The 20,423-nt window shown below is 43.0% G+C and overlaps 1 protein-coding gene across 1 annotated transcript; it reads right to left on the reverse strand.

Annotated features, from left to right (window-relative positions):
• Nucleotides 1–11,907: 11,907 nt before the first annotated feature.
• SRSF3 (serine and arginine rich splicing factor 3) lies at nt 11,908–19,494 on the reverse strand. The gene is made up of 6 exons (XM_038379658.2): nt 19,365–19,494; nt 18,199–18,406; nt 16,412–16,546; nt 14,242–14,280; nt 13,083–13,169; nt 11,908–12,783 (listed from the first exon to the last, which is right to left on the reverse strand). The coding sequence occupies exons 2-6, from the start codon at nt 18,402–18,404 to the stop codon at nt 12,756–12,758; spliced, it is 495 nt and encodes a 164-aa protein (XP_038235586.1). The 5' UTR covers nt 18,405–18,406; nt 19,365–19,494; the 3' UTR covers nt 11,908–12,755.
• Between the last annotated feature and the right edge of the window lie 929 nt (nt 19,495–20,423).

The raw sequence follows: 20,423 nt of genomic DNA on the forward strand, positions 1-20,423 counted from the left end.
GTGCCCAGAAGACCACACTGGGGGCAAGTTAGTGGTAGGCCTGGGGAGGGGATGCAGATCTGTGTTTACTTGCTTCATTGGCCTTGGTATGACTGGCATGGGGGGTTGCTCTTAGCCTGAAAAGGCACCTGCAGGAGAGGGCTAGACACTGACTGTCACTGGCCCTGGTCTGGGGGATCAATTTCACTTTCCCTTCCACGCTCCACCCACAGAAAGCTTGAATGTTTGGTCTTTGAGAATGATGAAGCTTTCACCTGCCAATAAACAAAGTAGCCCCTTTACGTTAGTGTGCATAGGCACAAACCTCCAATAACATTGTGGCAGACCCTAAGTGGATGCAAATTGACATAGACCCATTGACTTCTCAGGAGCTCTGCCAGTTTTAAGGCACTGTACAAATATTAATCTGCTAATTCATTGACTCTCGCAAAGCTCCTTCAAGGCGGTAACATCCTTTCTCCCATTTTACTGATCTAGAAAGTGAGGCAGAGAGGGTAAGGCTAAACATGTACAAGAGTAGGGTTAACAATCATCCAGGATTGGCCTGGAGTCTCCCGGAATCGGCATCAATCTCCCAGTGACCATTGAAAGCAACCCGGGAGATTTTAATAGGATGTTTTAAGAAAATGACATTGTCATTGGGGGGGTGGGGAAGGGGTGTTGGTGGAAATCTCCCAGAATAGCTTCAGTCAAAGTTGGCAATCCTATATGAGAGTGGCCACGGATTTGGGGGGGGTGAGTTTTTGGGTAAGACAATAAACATCAGAAGTCACTTCTGAAAATTTCTCAGCTTGGGACATGCCTATGACTGCAGAGGGCATTGTTATTAGCACTCAGGAGTGCCTGGCTCCTGGTTCTGCACTGAGGCCACTAGTCCATGCCTCTGTCTGTAATATAAGGTAACTATCTGCTTGTTTATACAAATCTTTATCCACATTAAAAGACCTACAGGAAACTGACTCTGAGACTAGGGAGAGCCTAGTTTTACATAATGAGGTAAATTAGGATATGTTACAGCTGTACAACTCTCATTGGCCCATAGTTTGTCATATGCATACTAACTCTGAGTCCAATCCTGTAACAGAAAATCAATAGGAATTTTGTCATTGACTTCAAAAGAAGCAGATTCTTGCTCTAGCTATATAGACTAGGGGCTCTCATGGGGTTTGTTGTGGCAAGAGTTGTCTCAAGGGGCTTGATTCTGCTTTCTTACGACAGTGTAAATCAGGAGTAACCCCATTAAAGTTTACAGTCATGCCTTTGTAAAATACATGAGATCAGACCCAGGACCTTGACTTTTTGTAAGTGTAAAGCACCCAGGGACTGATCCAAAGTGCAGTGAGGCCTTTTTTGGATAAGGCCCCAGGCAAGTTTATAATAATCTCACGAAAAGAGCTGATCCATTTAATCTGCCTTAAAATTTGATTTTATTGGAAAATGCTACTCTGCATCCGCCGGATAAACATTTTCTTTCTAGATCACAACCTCCTGGCCGCATTGTTAATGTGACACCAAATAGCGTCTGGATTAATCATAAATTAATGATATTTTTAACCACCACTAGGGCCTGAGAAAATCTGAGCAAACACTAGATCTAAATACTGCACCCCTGCACATGGCACTAGCAATATTTCGGTTCCCATAAAGGCACTCGGCTGAGAATGATACTGCTGGATTGTGGATACAGTGCAGCCAATATGCTCACGGTAGTTTTCCGCTGGTTTCTGTGGTATGCAGCATGTACAGCCTGAGAACTGCATGTGAAAGCAATGTTTTTAATTACAACTGGCAATCATGATTTCCATATTGCTGAAAAGCGACACCCACGGGTGACATGCCACCCCACCCTGATACTGGTGCCACACCCTGATACTGCCGCTGCTGACGAAATGTCTCCAAGGGCATTTCTCTGACTATAAAATGAACAAGAATGCATTGTTGGTCACACGCTTTTCGGATGGCATTGACAATCAGCACAGTGCGCCATGACATTTATAAATACACTGCAAATGATCAGGGCCAATCTGTTCTTATTTACACATGTGCAACTTCATAGTCTTCACTGGGGTAGCTTGGGTCTAAATAAGAACAGAATTTCTGAGACCTGATTCTGATCCAATTTACATTGTTGTAAATGAGGAGTAACTCCACTGAATTCTAGAGTTACAAGGGTATACATTTGCCACTTATGATTGGGTTTTATATATGGTATCCATCCTGGAATCGGAGATAAAATCATCTCATGCAAAAAATGGTGGTAGGTAGCTAAAACTCCCATAGATTCATAGATTCATAGAAACTAAGGTCAGAAGGGACCACTCTGATCATCTAGTCCGACGTCCTGCACAGCGCAGGCCACAGAATGTCACCCACACTCCTATGAAAAACCTCACCCATGTCTGAGCTATTGAAGTCCTCAAATCATGGTTCAAAACTTCAAGGAGCAGAGAAGCCTCTCTCCAGTCAAACATGCCCCATGCTACAGAGGAAGGCAAAAAAACCTCCAGGGCCTCTCCAATCTGCCCTGGAGGAAAACTCCCTCCCGACCCCAAACATGGCAATTAGCTAAACCCTGAGCACAGGGGCAAGATTCACCAGCCAGATACCCAGGAAAGAGTTTTCGATAGTAAATCAGATCTCTCCTGATAGCCTGATCGAAATCCCACTTACGCTGATAGATGGGCTTTGGATCAGACCCTATAGCAGTAGCCTTGTCAACTCCTAAATAATATAAATGATAAAGTAACATATGACTAAATTAGGTATGTTTTGTTCCAAGTGTCTCTTTAGTCTGTATTTGCCTGGATCTGGCATAAGATCAGATTGATCACTGCCGCCAAAGTGCGGTCTTTCAGATGAGACAGAAAACTGAAGCAGTGGCTACTTGTGTCTGTTAAAGGTATCAGTGCGCTTTTGGCAAGGGTTGAGATATTAATTCTGGTGTCCTGGCTAAACTCCAAGTTAAATGACCGCTTTGTTAAATTTCTTCTGTAGTTTAGACGGGAGAAAAATTTCTTCACTTTCTTGACTTGCGTTATTGTTCAGTGTTGCGGTGCCACGTTAAACAGGTGGTATGTTTCACCACAGAGCTAGCTGCATTTCATTTATGGGTGAAGTCAATCCCTGTATCTAATTTAGCATGAACACGCTGAAAATCTTTAGGACAGGTCCAGCATACGACCCCAAGTCCTGGTTCAGTCTGAGTCCTGCTCTGATGTCTGTTGGGATGGTAGGGTCAGGCTGGTGTCAGTAGGATTTTTTTTGCCTTTTCCTTGTTTTCATTAAGTTTCAAAGCTCCACCCTTTTGGAGGATGTCAAAAGAGATTTGTGTTGGCGTTGGCCGATGGAGTTTGTGCTGCGATCGTTCACTGGGTCACTAAAATGAGAGCTTATTCTGTGAGGGTGTTTCATGCAGTCCTCACTCTCCAGAAAAACCATGCAACAGAAAGATCATTAGGCAGAACTCGGCACACGTTTTCCAGTATTGGCTCTGCGGTCCAGGATAATTAAAAAGGGCGAGTGTGGTAGATGAACGACATCTTTATTTGGCCTTTAAAATATGTCTGCTATTGAGCTGCATCGGGTACCACTTGGGCCAGCAGCTGAGGCACACGGAGTTTCAGAATATAAGAATGGCCCTACTGGGTCAGACCAAAGGTCCATCTAGTCCAGTATCCTGTCTTCTGACAGTGGCCAGTGCCGGGTGCCCCAGAGGGAATGAACAGAACAAGGAATCAATCAAGTGATCAACCCCGTCGCTCATTTCCAGCTTCTGGCAATGGGATCCTATACTACAGAAATACAGGGGAGGGCTAGAATTTCCAAAGGGTTCAGCGCTCATAAATGGGGTTACATTTTCCAAAGAACTCAATTTAGCTCCCATTTTAGACACCAAAATATTTTTTTTTCTAAACCCACATTTTCATTTGAAGTGTTCTGAGATTGAAGTGTCACAATGGGAGCTGTGGGGTACCAAACTCTTTGGAAAATCTGTTGCCAGTGGATGTTGAGGCCTTAAAAATCCAAATCCATGGGGGTTTCAGGAAATCTGTTCAATTGTGCTGAGCCATCTAAACTCAGAAGTGCATGTGAGGCGGGAGAGGCTAAATGTACAAGCCTTAATTTGGGGTTTGGCAGGTGGACTCTTTTAGGAGCCTAGGTGATTGTAACAGTATTTTATCTATCCTGAGCTCTTTTAATGGTAACTCTTTGGCTGTTAGCATTAAACACAGGGCAGTGGAATCTGTTTTGACTTGATGTGTTAACTGTTTTCCAAGTTCCTAAATCATCCTATCTTACATAGGTGCAGTAGCTGTACTCCTGCAAATCATGTTTGAATGTATATTTTTTTTTTTCTGCAATAGTCACTTCCTTTATTTCCATTGCAGCCACCTAGGGCTGTCATCTTATAAACTGTTATAAATTAAGCAGTGTTGTTATAGGTCAGTACTTGGAGAGGAGACAGGTGACTCAGCAGCTTATGGTCCTTTTCCCCTCTGTCATTATGAGGGGGAGGTGTGTGATTTGAGTAAAAGGAAATCAAAATAGGAGGGGGGAGTGGTCACCAGTTCCAGGGGCCCTTGTCACAGTTTTCAATGTCATCTGATGATGAGGCTTTGCATCATTTGTGGTGATGGGACACGGCGAAGGGAAATGTATTTTAAAAGATTTCATGTCTCTGAAAATACCCATAGCAAGGAAAACAAGAAGGTGGTGTACTGAGTGCTTTCCACTGCCATTTCTCTCAGGAGGGAGGACAACAAGCAGGGTGCATAGATTTAAACATAGAAATGGGGAGAGCCAGGAAATTTTAAGAAAAAAGGCTGGTGCTGACAAGGCCAGAGAGGAGGACGGTGGACTACAATTTCTAGAGTGGGGAGGAGGAGATTTTTCTTCATCGTTGCCAGGAGAGAGTAGAGATCAAGGTCATTATTAGGCATTTCATGATTTCTGGATCGAAAGGGGCATGATCCAATGGCAACACAGCTTCAGAGCAATAGACCAGCAACCTTGGACATTTGTGGGCACTGCACGCTAATTCAGAAAGGAGGCACTTGTACCTTTTCTTAGCGATGTCTCCTGCATTTCCAGTACGCTTTCAGGGTGGATAGCAGCAGGTCAACAAGCAATAGAAATGGAAAAAACCCTATGTCCAAGCGGCAGAATTAGGAAAGGTAGGTTACTTACCCATTACCAGAGCCCTTCGTGATGAGCTGCTGCACATCCACACTGGTGGGATCAAGGCGCCTGTTCTGTGAGCGTCCTTCTGGAAAGTAGTGTCTGTTGGGGCCCCTTCCTGACCCTTCCATCCTGGAGGGTTCAGAGGGTAGGAAAGGGGGAGTTGGCCCCAGCCTTCCATCAGTTCCTTCCATTAATTACACTGTGGGGAACTGACCATTGAAACAGCTGTCTAAAGGATGGGGTAGATGCTCTATGAATCTATGAAGAGTAGGTGGTGGATATCTCAACACTGAGGTGATTCCAGTCAAAGTTAGGTTTACTGGGAGCTTCTGAAATGCTGGGCCAGCTGCTCCATTGGAGTCACGCACTCCACTGGATCCAAGGGAGGCGTGGTAGAGCTAAGAATGGGAACTCGGGTATTTCTATGCCTATGCTGAGGGGGTGGCAGCTACCAATGGCGCTACTGAATCCTTGACACTTTGTACTCCATGGTGAAACCACTCCAGAACCAGACTTGAAAAGTCTCCTTCCTGGTTTAGAACTGGGAGCTAGGAGGTTAGTAGCTCAGATCCCAGTAATCTGTATAATATTCCAGGAATATCACGCCGTGTGTCACTCTGAAGCCTAAAATGTTTGTCCGGGAGAAGCGATGGAAGAAGCTACAAGCGTGGCTGAGAGCTCTTTTTGTTCAGAATATCACCAGGTTCAGTCATTGCTGGGTTTCCTGGGTCCAGTTTAAGTTCTCGGCCATTTTGACTTTATGGTTTACGTCTGTGCTACGTAAGGCACGTATCCATGCCATGCCTAGAGACCACTATGATAGCCTGTCACCGCCCTTACTCTACCATTAATTTGCATGCACCAATTTCAGTGGTTGTCTGAGGGAGACTGCCCAGATGGTGGATTATCTGGCCCAACTGTCACACCCAGGCACCCAACTACCATCCACACAGATCAATGCAAATCTCCCAGCACAAAATGCTCCCAGACACAAATCAATACAACCAGCAAAACAACACAACCAGCACATGTAACCCCTAAACCACCTTTGCCATCCACACAATTCTCCCAGCACAATACAGCCCCCAACACAGATCAACACAACCAGCCAACAGCCTCCTGACTGGAATTTGTGGTCTGTTACCATCCTTTTGTTAAGTTCTCAGCCATTTTTGGCCTTTTTACACACACGATTTTACAAATTTACACCCATGAGACAGCACAGACTTTCAGTGACTAGTGTCCTAACAAAATTTCCTTCTCTAAGAGATCAGACACGCAGATCTGTCAAGTTTCAGAGTAGCAGTCGTGTTAGTCTGTATCCGCAAAAAGAAAAGGAGGACTTGTGGCACCCAGTCTCAAGTGCCACAAGTACTCCTTTTCTTTTTTACAGATCTGTCAGTGTATCTATTATGTCAGATCCAGGGAATATCAGAGTGGGTCTCTTGATACCTCATATACTGCTCCAAGTCTAACTTGGGCCTACAGCACTCTGTATCTTTTCTGCAGAACCTTGGCAATGTGCCTTTTAATTCCCTGAAGAAGAAAAAGCATTTCAGGTGTGTCTCTGCCTTTGCATTCCTTGGCTACAAAGAAATGCTGAAGTCAATAAGCGGTCCTTTCTGGATAATCAGACAGATCCTGACAACAGAATCTGTTTCTCATGTCTACAGAGGTCACATAGTATGGAAATCTTGGGATCTGTGAAATCTATCAATTCTGAGAAGTGAGGATTGGAGTACAGTATCTTCATGTCCTAGAGACTGGCCAGGAGCCCAACCAAACCTTAATGGCTATGTTGTCTAGCAGAAATTCAGCCACCCAAAATTAGGTTTCTGAGCATAACACCTGCTGAGGATGTGACTGGCTAAAAAGGTATTCTGGCCAAGGGTGACTAAATTTCTGCTACACAACTGAGCTGTTCGGAATGGGCTGGGAGCCCAAGAGACAGTCAACAGATCCTACCCAGAGCCAAGGGAACAGACAGTTCCAAAACTGACTAAATTTGCTTCTAAGACTTCTGATAGTAAGATTCTAAGGATGGCTCCCTCTTCTTGCCTTCGAAACAGAAGGGTTTCATAGATGGAACATCAGAAGCAGCAAAACCATCTCCCAGACAAGCGGTATGTTGAGTGTATGCTTCTGAAAATGGCCAAATGAAGCAAATGTTAAAACTCTCCTCTCTCAAGAGAAATCCTGGATCTGATCAGAAGTTTGTAATGCATTTCCCCTGTCCAGTGTTTTGAGGACTTAAATACTTTTGAGGATCTGGGACTTCCATACTGGACCTGTGTGCTCTGACCATGTTGGGCACGGAATCAGTAAGGCAAGCGGTTCTGCAACGATTATAGTGTTGGAATTGCAGTACTAGACTCCCCAGTGATGAGATGTGGGGTCTTAGTGGTACAGAACCACTAGTCAAGTGACTCTCAGTACTCAAAGGTGTCATTCTCGTACTGGCTGGATTCCAAGCAACTGGACCTCTTCTTGCCAATTGTGCTTGGCAGGCATAAGAATGGCCATACTGGGTCAGACCAAAGGTCCATATAGCCCAGTATCCTGTCTTCTGACAGTGGCCAATGCCAGGTGCCCCAGAGGGAATGAACGGAACAGGCAGTTATCAAGTGATCCATTCCCAGTTGCCTTCCCAGCTTCTGGCAAACAGAGGCTAGGGACACTTCAGAGCATGGTTTTGCATCCTTACCTATCCTGGCCAATAGCCATTGATGGAACTATCCTCCAGGAACTTACCTAGTTCTTTTTTGAACCCTGTTAATAGTCTTTTCCTTCACCACATCCTCTGGCAAAGAGTTCCACAGGTTGACTGCGTTGTGTGAAGAAACACTTCCTTTTGTTTGTTTTTAAATCTGCTGCCTATTAATTTCATTTGGTCCTTCCTGTTTGGCTGTCAAATCTGAATCCAGTCTCTGGTCCTGGATCCCTGTTATCAGATCCAGATGCAGGCTAGGTTTCTGGCTCTATAGCTGTCAGCTACAGGTTTGTACTCAGCTGTCAAATCTGGATCCTTTTCCTTTTTTAAAAAAAATACAGCTCAGGATCTGTTCACAGTGGATCCAGGTATAGCTTTTGCAGCTCCAGGACCAGTGTGTGGCTGTTAAACGGAGATCTGAGTTTTTCAGTTCTTGATCCAACTTTGGTTGCCAAACCAGGATCCTGGTTTTACAGCCCTGGCTCCATGCTTTGCTGAATGACTAGACCCTTTGGAAACTGGATCTGACAGCCAGTCAGTTTAGGCACATAACCAGGCCTCCTAGGTCAACCTGGAGACCAGATCCTCAGGTAGATGTGGAACTTGGAGATGGCCAGACTTAGCAGACCAGCTTTTCATCAGTAGAGGTTTGTGAGGCACCCCCAAACAAAGCCTGTACCAGCTTTTTCTTAAAAAAAAAAAAAAAACAAAACAAAACAAACCTGACTGAGCACTTGACTGTGAACAAAATTTGCATTCTAAACTGGAAAAAAGGGGGTGGGGAAAGGAAAATGTTGAAGACAGTGTGTGCAATCCAAGCTTGCTGCATCTTTAGCAGAGGGACAGAAGGGTGGTTGGAGCACCTCCTTTTATATCCTGGGAACTCTCCAGGATCGGAAGGGGAAGGAGTGGCCCCAGACACTACTTTCTATAAATCACTGTGCAAGTGCTTTGATTCCACAAGCGTGAACAGGCAAAGGCTACTTGAAGATGTGCTGAATTTAACAGTCTTATGGAAGGAATCATGCCCTTTAACACATTCATGTTTTACTGGTTTTTTACTTTGCATCCAGCTTAGCCAATAAACACCAAAGTTCATTATAAAACCAAGTCACATGTTCCATATATACTTAACTAGTTGCTTAAAGCCTGTGTTATCAGATGGGTGTAACTTGTAAAATTATGGGTTTTTGTTTTTTAAAGCTGAAAGTCAGAACTTAAATTGGATGGTAACAGACTGAAGCCCAGTGATGACTGAACTTGATTACAATAAGAGCCCTCAACCATCTTTTAGTAGTTTTTATTGCTTCAGAGTGGTGATCAGAGGTTACTGTGTTCTGGTTGTGTTGATTTGCATGTGGGTTATCTTGTGCTGGGAGACTTGGGTAGATGGCAAGTTTAGGGGTTATGCATGTGAGGGGTAGTGGATTGATTTTTGCTTGCAGCTGCTTCCATTACTTCATGCTTACTTGTGGAATCTTACTACATAGGTGCCAAAGGGAGTAGGTGGAGTTTTTCTTAGAGGGCACTGGCAAATCTCACAGCTGATCCACATTATCTATTCCATAATATGCATGAGATACTGAGTTTCGTGTGGAAAACATGCATTGTCAAAGAAGAAACCATTACAGATAAGGCACTGTCAAGTACTGCCTCCTGGTCAGATTTATAGTTGTCCTTTCTAGTGATTCTAGCACCTTCCTCTGAAGCACCTGACTTGCTTTCTATCAGAGATGCCGGAGGAAATAGGGACACTGGTCTGATGTAGTAGGACATTCCCTACTTAAATAAGGGTCAACTTGTTTGTTATTTCCAGACAGTATGTGAAAGACAGGTTGAATCAGAAAAATTCCAATCCACAGTGGTGTGGGAACCCTACAACCTGAAGTGCTCTGCATCTTTACAACTTCAAAGTAGAGAATGCATTTTGTTTTATTCAAACTTTAGTGGTTTTAACTACCCCCTCAAAACTTAACCCCTAGAAGAACCCACCTGTAGCTGGAAAAATCACCCCCAGGAAGCTGTGAAGACACATTGTAGCTCTAAGTATCCCAGTGGCAGCCCCTGTACAAGGTGCTGAGAGCAGAGGGGAGGAAAGGAACAGCTTTGATTTGGTACATTAGATCATCCAGGTCAGTGGTTCCATAGGGTGCCTCAATTCATCTAGATAATTGCCTAGTTTTACAATATGCTCTATAAAAAGCACTAGCAAAGTCAGTACAAATTAAAGTTTCATGCAGACAAAAGCTAGCCCTTTCAGTAGTAATGTGCTATGACTTTCATATTTGATTTTGTAAGCAAGTGGTTTAAGTGAAGTAAAACTTGGTCCATAAGAGATTACTCCCAAAATGAGTACAATAGGGTGGAAAGGTTGAGACCCACAGATCCAGCTCACTTCCACATGTCTGGGTGCTTTTCTAATGGTATAAAGTCTCCCCCAGCAGAGACCAAATGAGGAGTAGGGAGTGTTTGACACAAAGGATATACCAAGAACTAAAGTCAGTAATAGTAACAAGGTACTACAATACCTAGGGTAACCTGCCAGATAGCTAATCCATACATACTAGCTGCCCAGTGTTTCAACATGGTCATCACATGAGTGCCTAATTTGAGACCCAGAATCAAACTCTAACAAGTCTACAAGACCTGTATGTCCTCTGCTCTTCTGGAAGAGACCAAGGTATCATGCTGGACAATCAAAAAATATCATCCAAGCTCAGACCCTTTTTGAAAAATTGGTCATTTTTAGAATATCTAAAATCAAGATTAAAGTTCATGCACAGATGCTGCATTGTAATAAAAGCTGCAATTCATTTCCTATAATACCTTAGAGTAGTCAATCATACCCAGAAAAGCATGTAGTTTAATAGTAACCACTGAAATCTGGAAAAGTGCATGTAACATCTGTCCCATTTGTGTGTGTACTGTATTTAGGATTTTTACAAGTTTAAGATTTTGCTCTAGCCAGACTGCAATCTTAAATTGAAAGTACTTGCCTAGTGCCTAGTTTGCCTACTTTGTTGGGGGTGCTATCAGTTTATGCAGAAAGATAAAAAGAAAGCAACCCTGAGCAGTGTTTTTGCTAAAATTACCAGGGACTAACTTTACTTTTAGTCAGGAATAAGCCCCATTATCAGATGGGTGAGATATGGATGCCAACCTCTGAGAACAGAAGCTGCTACTGATGAGTGATTAATTGTATACTGTGCATAACTCACTCCATTTTATTAACATCTATTTTCCTTGTGAATAAAAAAGTCGAGTAGAATGGCACTAGAGTAACAATTTCTCACATTAAAACTTCACAAGTAAATGATGCAGCACCCTTTCTTTTGAGAGACATTTCAGGAAATTAAACCACAAGATTGTTCAAAGTATGATGGATTTAATCTAAATGCACAAAAAAAATCAGAATGATGTACCATTTCCCCCCCAGACACAAGAAAAGGAGCATTATGCAGTTTGGCACTCTAATTACACTTGAAGCATACCATGAATTTTTACACCCTGGGTGAAATCTCCATGCAAGACTTCAGTTTACAGACAAGCAATTTTAAGTCTTATGGACATACATGATAGAAAGCTAGGCTGATAAATGCTGAATCCCTGATTATTAAACAGGTTGCCAACTCAATTATGGGAAGTGAACACCCTAGATATACTTAGTGTTTCTGGAACGTGTTTCATTACTGAGAAGCACAACACTAAGCACTGAATTTAAGAGTAATCCTGACAGACTGCCCAGCCATCATAGACCCAGCCTCATTAAGTCATGGAGCACAGTTAACTATTTCCAAGCAGCAAGTGGCTTCTCAATGACTTGTATTTTACAACTGAAATGTAGTACTGCTGACTAGCTAATTATTCCAAATATACTAAATTTAAATGGATGTAATTTAACTCCCTTTACTTTGAAACAGTATTATATTTTAACTAAGATGTGCCTAATCCACCCAGATTTAAATGTTCAGCATGGAAATGTGTTAGATATTCAAAAGTTAAATGCTTGCAACAAATTTGTAACCAAAACTTTAATCAAGGATTTCACAAAACATTTTACAAGTGACATGAGAATTCTTGCACAGTAATGTTTTTTACTTCTACAATGTACCCATATGCACTCAAGCCATCCACTCCAGTTGTGTAATTTGGTCTTCAGAAATTCTGGAACATATTGTTAACCAAACAGCTTGCATTTTAGGCTATGCAGTATTTTTAAAAAATGCACTAATCACATTAAGTACAAAAGCTACCTAGGCCCAAGGGATAATCTACATTTTACACAATGTAGCCCTTCAGAGTTCTAATGTGGGAAATCAACAGAACTTCCCCAAAAAGCTCATTGCAAAACTGCCTGCAATTCAGTCATTCTTTATTTGCTACTGGGTTTGCAGTTTCTGCCTTCTTTCCAAAAACTGTACTAGGAATCACCATCTTATTCTGGATAAACTGAACAGCCTGATGTTGTAAATAGATGATTATAATGAATATTCACTGCAACTTTCCTTTCAAAAGGAAACTACATTTGATACCCAGAAAAGATTCTAGGACACAATATGGAAACTAGAAATATTTGTCCATGCAAGACAAATTGAACACCACTCAAAGCAAATGGAAGCATACAGGTACATTGTAAAACAAGTTATTACAAATCATACGATCTGCTCAGAACCATATACAGATTCACATCTTTACATTTGTCACCTGTTACAAGATACAAGAACCAAAGCAAGTTCAACAGCTAAAACATTTTAAAAATGCACCAAGCTTTATGAAGTCTCAAACAAAACACAATGTTCTGTACATACTCCTCCCTCCTGTGCTCAGATCTAATGACTTCCTGTACACAGCTCCTCCTGAAATCCTATTTCCTCTCATTTGACCTGGAACGACTAAATAAGAGAATGAAAGTTTATTAGAGATGGAAAAATTTTTACTTGGGGAAGTTACTTCCAATCCAACTCTAAAGTTACATAAACTTTTCTAAAGTGCTTTAAAAACTGTATTGAGTAGGATGAAGTTATAAACGTATCAAAACTGATCTTAGCTTACAAGTTCCTTGAGAAAAGCACTCATGTAAAGCACTAGAGAAAAATGTTAACTGTAGCAGAGCTTTCAGTTACAGCATTGATATGGCATAAGCCTTTCAAAATTAACTAGAAAGTGAAATCTGAAGATATAACATTCTTACCTACGAGACCTGGAAAAGGAACGGGAAGGCTTGTGATTTCTCTCCCGTGAAAGTGATCTCTCTCTTCTTCTGTCTCTAGAGAGGGACCTATGAGATTACAATGAAAGATGAATATCCAGATGAGGAAAAGGTTTAACTAGATTACATTACAAGAGAATGTTTGAATATGCATGAATGAGAATTACTGTGCAAAGAAAGTGTAAAGAAAGTTAGTGTATTTAAGTGTCTTACAAGTGAAGCGAAGAAGAAAATTGCAGGCCTTTCCATCTTTGCAATGTACTATTTGAGCACATTACTTTTTTATATCAAATGACCTTTTTCAAATATCACTGCCCTTATGTTTAGCATGGCTAGTTCAGCACTGCATTAAGTGTACAATTCTATTACACTTCATTAAAAAGAATCTCAGTCTCTGTAGTTTGGAACTATTTAATCAGGAAACTTATCCATTAATAAAGGCAGTTGCGATAGTAGCCTGTCCTTCCTCATGTAGTCAGAGGAATAATCAGCTTGAATTCTGATACTGCTTAAAACTCCTATTGCATGCTTATTTTTTTATATTTAATCAAATAAATTTTAAAAATTACATGCACAGTACTGTAGTACTAGAGCCCACTGGTTTCCATCTGACAGTTTCTTGCTCAACCAACTGCTGTATCATGTACCTATGTTATTAAAGCAGCTTTATGGTCCAAGAAACTAACGCATTTTAGTGATGGATGCAACTTCTCTTAAGAGTGCTCTGAAGGAAAAAACAAAACGAGGCAGTTCATTTCAAGTAGGACAGCCTTGGGGTACCATCAATTTCCCCAGCAGTTTGTGCAAGTGTCAACACAGCAGAGAGAAGTAGTATGCCAACAAGAAAAGATTTATTACTGCCATGCATGCAGTAATGCTAGAAACCAAGCAACGATGCAGCAAACCCTAAGTAATGGAAGTGCTTTTCCTCCCCCATCCCCATCAACCCTGGAACCTATTGAAAACAGTCTTTAGGTAAGTGTTCTTCAGAACATTTACCAAATCTTAAAACTGTTTTATGTTTTCTATCACAGAACTACTTTAAATCTGAAACTTAGTAAAATCCTTGGTTGTATTCACAAGAGATTCCTTAGAAAGTACTCTGGATAAAAGAGTACATGTTTAACCAACTGTTGCTTACCTGCTGCGGCTACGAGAAAAGCTTCTCCTTCGTGGTGATCTAGAACCAGAAATAGAAAAATGAGGCTTTTTATCCATTTTGTTAGCATTAATGGGATGAGGTATTTCCCAACTTTTCAAACTCACTGTTGGGCCCAGTGAACGTGCCAAGAAACAACTGGCACCCATTGTCCAGTAAAAACATATAGAAAGATTAACAGTAAAACAAAGCTCAGTGTGAACAGCACTTTTGCAACCAAGAATTCTCTAACTAAATGCTTCACAGCAGACCTGTCCAATGCAACATTTCCATTTCAACTAAATCCACTGCCCAGAACACCACACCGAAGTCCCACAAGTGATTCCAAAAAACAGCATAGACCAATGTTTTGGAACCCATGCAAGCCAAAAAGGTCCATGACAAGACAAGAGATACCAAGTGGAGAAAGTGAAAATGCGCTCTGTGTAAATACTGATATGCCATTAAGTGCTACATTAGAACTGCATATTTGTGACAGGCATTCTCTGAAATGCCATAGAGTGTGTTTAGACTTAAAAACCTTAGCTTGGCCCAGTTCATCCCAAAAAAGTAATTGTTTTAAGTTTTGAAAACTGTTAGTAAAACCATTTAAAGGTGATAGGACTTGGCAGATTTGCAAGGAAAAGCTAAATTTGTTAGAGCTTTATTAAAAATTTAGTTTGGCATCTCACATGCAAATATACCTCTTGCTTTTGGTTCCATTTACATTAAAATGTTCCTTATCACCCTTAAAAGTTTTATTCAAGCAACATATGTACGTTACCACTCAATTATGCACAGCCAGCCTTTGATTGAGAAAAATAATTACTTATAAGCCGCTTACTCCTTATTTTAACCAGCAGTAAACTGTATAAGCAGGAAAAACTTACTAGTTTTTGGTTTCAACAAGCTAGAAATGGTGAGGTGAGGCTGCCGGACTGACTGCCAAGAAGAATTTGCTGAAAAGGTTTTGCCAGATGTTGCGTTGTATTTAGTTGGTTGGCGAAGGGGGTGTTGTGGATTTTTCCTGCTTTTTTGTTAGCCGAAGGCTGCTGCTGTAGTTGTTGTGAAGACATTTGGTAAATAAACAGCTGAGCTGATTGGCCGGGAATGTGTGGGCGGTCGAGGTGGCTGCTGCCGATTTGGTTAAGGTTGGAGAGAAGGCTGAGAGAAAACAGCATGCTCGGGAACCAAAGGGCGGTGCAACCTGACGACTGGCCATGCCTGGGTCATGTGAAACGACACCAGCCAAGCTGAATGGGGCGCGCTGGTCACATGACGCTGAAAGGGCTAGTTGACTGGCTAATGCAGACTCAGAGGGTGGTGAGAAGAGACATGATGGTGACTCTGTAACGGGTTCATTTTTATTAATAGATGGACCAAAAAGCATAAAAAAATGAAAAACAAGCCATCAGTACAACCATCTATCAGCTAACATACTCCTATTGTGGGGTTTTAAAACAGCAAAAGGGACATGGTTTCAAGCTTATCCTGTGAGGACTTCACTCACCTGCAATAGGTAAATTCAGTCCTGTATGAACCATGTTGTAGATGTGATGTGCACGGTTATTCAACATCCAGACAAGTTAGTCTGGGTCCAAGAATACAGGCAGTTAAAAACCCTGCTCTATTTCAGATTTGGGTTTGCAAAACTCAAATGACATTGTCACAAGATGGTTTAAATTCTTTACTAGTGTCAAATTAGATTTGTACATTTAAATGCAACTGTTACTTGTTTTAAACATTATTAAACAGCTGCCTGCATGGCAAATATTTGAATTGTTACGAAGTGGAGAAATGCACTTGCATGGAAAAGCTAAGTTGCTGTATGTAATGTTTGCCATTATGGAGTAAAGGAAAGGGAACAGCCTAAGTAGATGTATGGGAAGAAAGGGAAAGTGACTAGAAGATGTGCAGATTTTAGGAAGGAAAAGGATAAGTCCAGGGCAGAGGGCGCTGACTATCAACTTACACAGTGACCTAAGGACAAAAGCCAACGTTCAATACAATTTATGTTCACCTTGATTTTTTATATAAAGTGTCTGGCATCTCCGAATTGTGATCAGGATGTTTAAGATGTTACCCATCAACATGCTTTAAAGAAAGCCTGCTTCTATGATGCTAAATGGTAACAATTTCAACAGCTCTATGCATGATCTTTGATCTAGGGTACCTGCGGCGAGGAGGAGGACTTCTTCTGCGATAATCATCTCGAGGACGCCTACCCCATGAGGGAGGCGGACCACGATTACGACTCCGTTTTTCACCATTAGACAGCTCCACCCTGACACGGCACCCGCAGAGTGTTCTGGAAAAAAGGTTGCTGTTAATGTTCTAAGCAACAAATCTGGAGAAGGGAAACATTTGTTCTGTACATTTAGTCAAATATATAAGGTGCTTGGATTCTATCACAATGAGCACAATATAAAAAGGTCTAAACAAATTCACAGGTGACCAGAGCCTCTCATGTCCAAAGCTACTTAAACAGGGAGACCCAGCATCTTCTGGCCACGGATTTTGTAGATTTGATTTCATTAACTCAAACTGTAGTTTATATACATCTGATACAGCTGGAAACTAAAGAGGATAGATTTTAGTGAACACTACAGTTTTATACCTTCACAGAATTTCTGTCTTATGTCAAGATAAAATCTGACAATTAATTGAAGCAGATTTTACTGTACACCCTGGAACAAAAATGCCTTCCCTACTACCATTTCTGAGAACAAAATATCCTGCATCTCCTCTCTCCATAGAGGATTTTACAAGAAAACTAAACCAATTCATTTTTAAATTTGATTGAAATGAAGGGATAGCATTTAACACTCAGATCAATTGACACTTCCATAAATTGTCACTATGGCAGGGGTTCTCAAACTGGGGATCAGGCGGGGGGGGGGGGGGGTTGCAAGCTGTCAACCTCCACCCTAAACCCTGCTTTTCCTCCAGCATTTATGTGATTACATATATGAAAAAATTAACAAAGGGTCACTCAGGCTTGCAGTATAAAAGCTTGAGAACCACTGCACTAGGGTTGTGTGTGAAGTCTGTACTCAGTTGCAGCTAGAGACACATGAATTCAAAATCACAGTAGGTTGCTCAGCTGTTTACAATAGGTTTAAATCTGGCTGGCTGTCAAAATGCATATTTTTATATCAGTATTTTAAAAGATTTAATAGCTCAAAACTAAACTATTTTTGTTCTCATGCATTTCAAATGTTTAACTTGCTCCATCTTGAAAGCAATGATCAAACACCAGACACTTCTGAAGTGTTGTGTATTTAACAGTATTCATAAGATATTTCAGAAAATCTAAAAATTCCCTTCAACTCAAAATGAAGTGTTATTGACGTAGATGTCCATCTCTTGTGCCCCATATGCCAGGTAAAGGTGGACTCAAACTAGGCTGAACTCTAGAGGCTCAAGTATTTCTTCTAGATGTGTTGTGTTTCAAATTTCCAATCTCAGGCCAAGTCTATACTAGAAAGAGTTTGTCATCATACCAGCAAATAATATCAGCTTATACCAACAAAACATTTCCTAAACCAATTCCCCAAATGAAAAACTATAGCAGCAAAAGGACTGCTTTGCTGGTATAAATGCCTCTACACTAGGGCTTTGCCAGTATAAACACCAATGAATCACACCTCTAAACATTACACCAGCAAAGGATTCTAGATCTGATTTCAATGACCAAAAATATGAACATTAAGATTATCTGGAAAAAAGCCTTTTTACAGTTAACCACTTCACTTACCGACTAGTTTAATTTATAATGCAGAATAACTATTTTAATTAATACTAACCAACAACTGCATGATTGGTTAAGAAACTCAAGACCATGCTGTTTCAGTGACACTGGCTCTTGGTCAGTTTAAGTGTGAATATAAGTTGCTTAACACTGTCTATAGTGTTTAGTTTTAATTAAATTAACTCCGTAGCCTAAAAAGCAAACTTTACCTTCCATCTAGTTCTCTCACTGCATCAGCTGCATCTCGGGGATCTTCAAATTCAACGAAAGCAAAGCCAGGAGGATTTCTAGCAACCCACACACTACGCAGTGGTCCATAGTAGCCAAAAGCTCGTTCCAATTCAGTTTTGTTGCCATTGTTTCCAAGGTTACCTACATAAACCTTGCAGTCCAGTGGACAAGAGTCACGATGCATCACTAGAAAAGAAATACTGAAAGTAAATTTTTTTTTTTTTTTACACTTCCATTCAACCTACAGATAAGTGCCTTATTTTGGCCTTTGGTCCAGATCCGCAGAAGTTGTTAGGCGAACATCCACTGAAATCCATAGGAGTTAGGTACCTAAAAACTACTGCACCCAGAAACCACAGCAATGATACATAATGAAGGGTAAAGATTAGGCTCCCCCACAAGTTAACTTGTGTTTAAAGTTATAACCGGACTGGTCTTCACTAGGATTTTAACTCAAGTTAGCGAACGCCAAGGAAGAGCAGCCTTCTTCGGGAGGAAGACGACATGGGGCTCTTTAACCCCCGCCTCCTGGAGACTACGCCAGGTACAGGTTGACTCAAAGCCAGGCTGGAGGCTAAAGGCTCAAGTATTTCTTCCAGAAGAGGCGTTATTAGGGGGCTAGCGCCCCCGCGACGGCGTTTAAATGGCGGGTCTGGAAAGTTGGCACCAGCCAAGCCTGCAGGGGGCGCCACCGCCCGCGCGCGCCGAGGGCTCCATTGTTCTCGGCCCAGGCGCGCGCCGCAGGGGCGACCCGGATCAGGCCCAGGCGCGCGCCGCCCCGGAGCTGCACGGAGAGCGGGGTCACCCCTCCCTGCGCAGCTCAGCGGGAGGCCCCGCGCTCCCCAAGCCAGCTCCGGTGCCGGGAAGCCGAGATGGGCAGGAGGCTCCATCCAGGCCCGCTCCGATAAGGCCCCCACTCCCCGGAGCCCCGCGGCCGCGCCTCGGGTGCCCGCCCGCCGCCGCCGCCGCCGCCGCCAGGGGGCCCCGCGGTCCCCTCAAGCGGGCGGCCGCCGCCCGGGCCCGGCCACACAAAATGGCGGCGGCTCTTTGTTCGGCGCGCGGCGGGCCCTGACGGCTCCATCCGCCGCGCCGCGGAGCCGGGCCCCGGTTCAGCCCCGCCCTGACCCCCAGGGGAGGCGCTCACCGATTCCCGGGGTGGGCGTGAGAAGGGAGCACGCGCTACGCCGCAGCCGACTCGATCCCAAACAGGCTCCCACTCCCCGTCTCCTCACTGGACAAAATGGCGGCAACCCGGCTCCCCGCCCGGACTTATATAGCCCCACCCTGCCCCCACGTGTCCAGCCGGCTGTCAAATCACAGCGCGCCGCTCATAGGAGTGACAGTTCCATGGAGCCCGCCCTCTCCTGCTTCCTGAGTAGGGCCCGGCCCGCCCTTCCCCCTCCCGTCGTCCAGCGGGGCCGGGGCCAGACCCCCGCTGGGGACCCAGAAAGGGGGCGATGGTTAATGTGCAAAGTCGTGAGGCGAAGATGCTCCCCCGACACCCCAGCATCAGGGGGTTCAGCCCCAGACCCCAACTGGTTTGTCTGTAAGGGGCCGAACCAGCCCCCCCCATCGGGTGACCAGATGTCCCGATTTTATAGGGAAAAGTCCCGATATTCGGGGCTTTGTCTTATATAGGTGCCTATTACCCCCCACCCCGTCCCGATTTTTCACACCTGATATCTGGGCACCCTCCCTCCCCCCCCCCCGTCCAAATCCCCCTGAATGTGGGGATGCAGGGCAGGCCCATCCCTCATAATACCCGTCCTACGTCTATGTGGGGCCTTCCATCCCAATCAGTCCCCCAAGGAATTTGCCTCTCATCTGGGCACTCCTGGGTTCACTCCAGCTATAGGAGCGTGATTGTGCCTTCAAGGCATAAAAGGCAACTGTCTTATTAATTATATAGCACTTTACAAACATTAGTGACACCTTGTTGCCAACCCCAGTCCTTCACAGATCTCATGTGTCAGGCCACGGCAACTCAAGAGACTGGCTTAAACATCATGAGATTTTTTTTTTTTTAAAAAAATAACAATAACAATAAATCCTAGGTTCTTTTTCTTTTCTCAGGTCACATGTTTCGGCTTTTCTGCCCAACCGCTTACTTTTCTTTAATGAAAGCTGAGAAGCTCACATAATCAGTTATGTCTAGGAGCCGGGGCTATACGAAAAACGAGAATCACCGTGATAAAATCACAAG

This window comes from Dermochelys coriacea, chromosome 21 (assembly GCF_009764565.3).
Source record: "Dermochelys coriacea isolate rDerCor1 chromosome 21, rDerCor1.pri.v4, whole genome shotgun sequence".
Taxonomy (NCBI): domain Eukaryota; kingdom Metazoa; phylum Chordata; order Testudines; family Dermochelyidae; genus Dermochelys; species Dermochelys coriacea.

Coding starts and splice junctions, on each gene's coding strand:
- SRSF3 (XM_038379658.2), bottom strand. CDS start 18,404: ATGCATCGTGACTCTTGTCCACTGGACTGCAAGGTTTATGTAGGTAAC. Junction 16,547..18,198: donor GTGAGAGAACTAGATGGAAG/GTAAAGTTTGCT, acceptor CCTTTTTTCCAG/AACACTCTGCGGGTGCCGTG. Junction 14,281..16,411: donor AGTCCTCCTCCTCGCCGCAG/GTACCCTAGATC, acceptor TTCTGGTTCTAG/ATCACCACGAAGGAGAAGCT.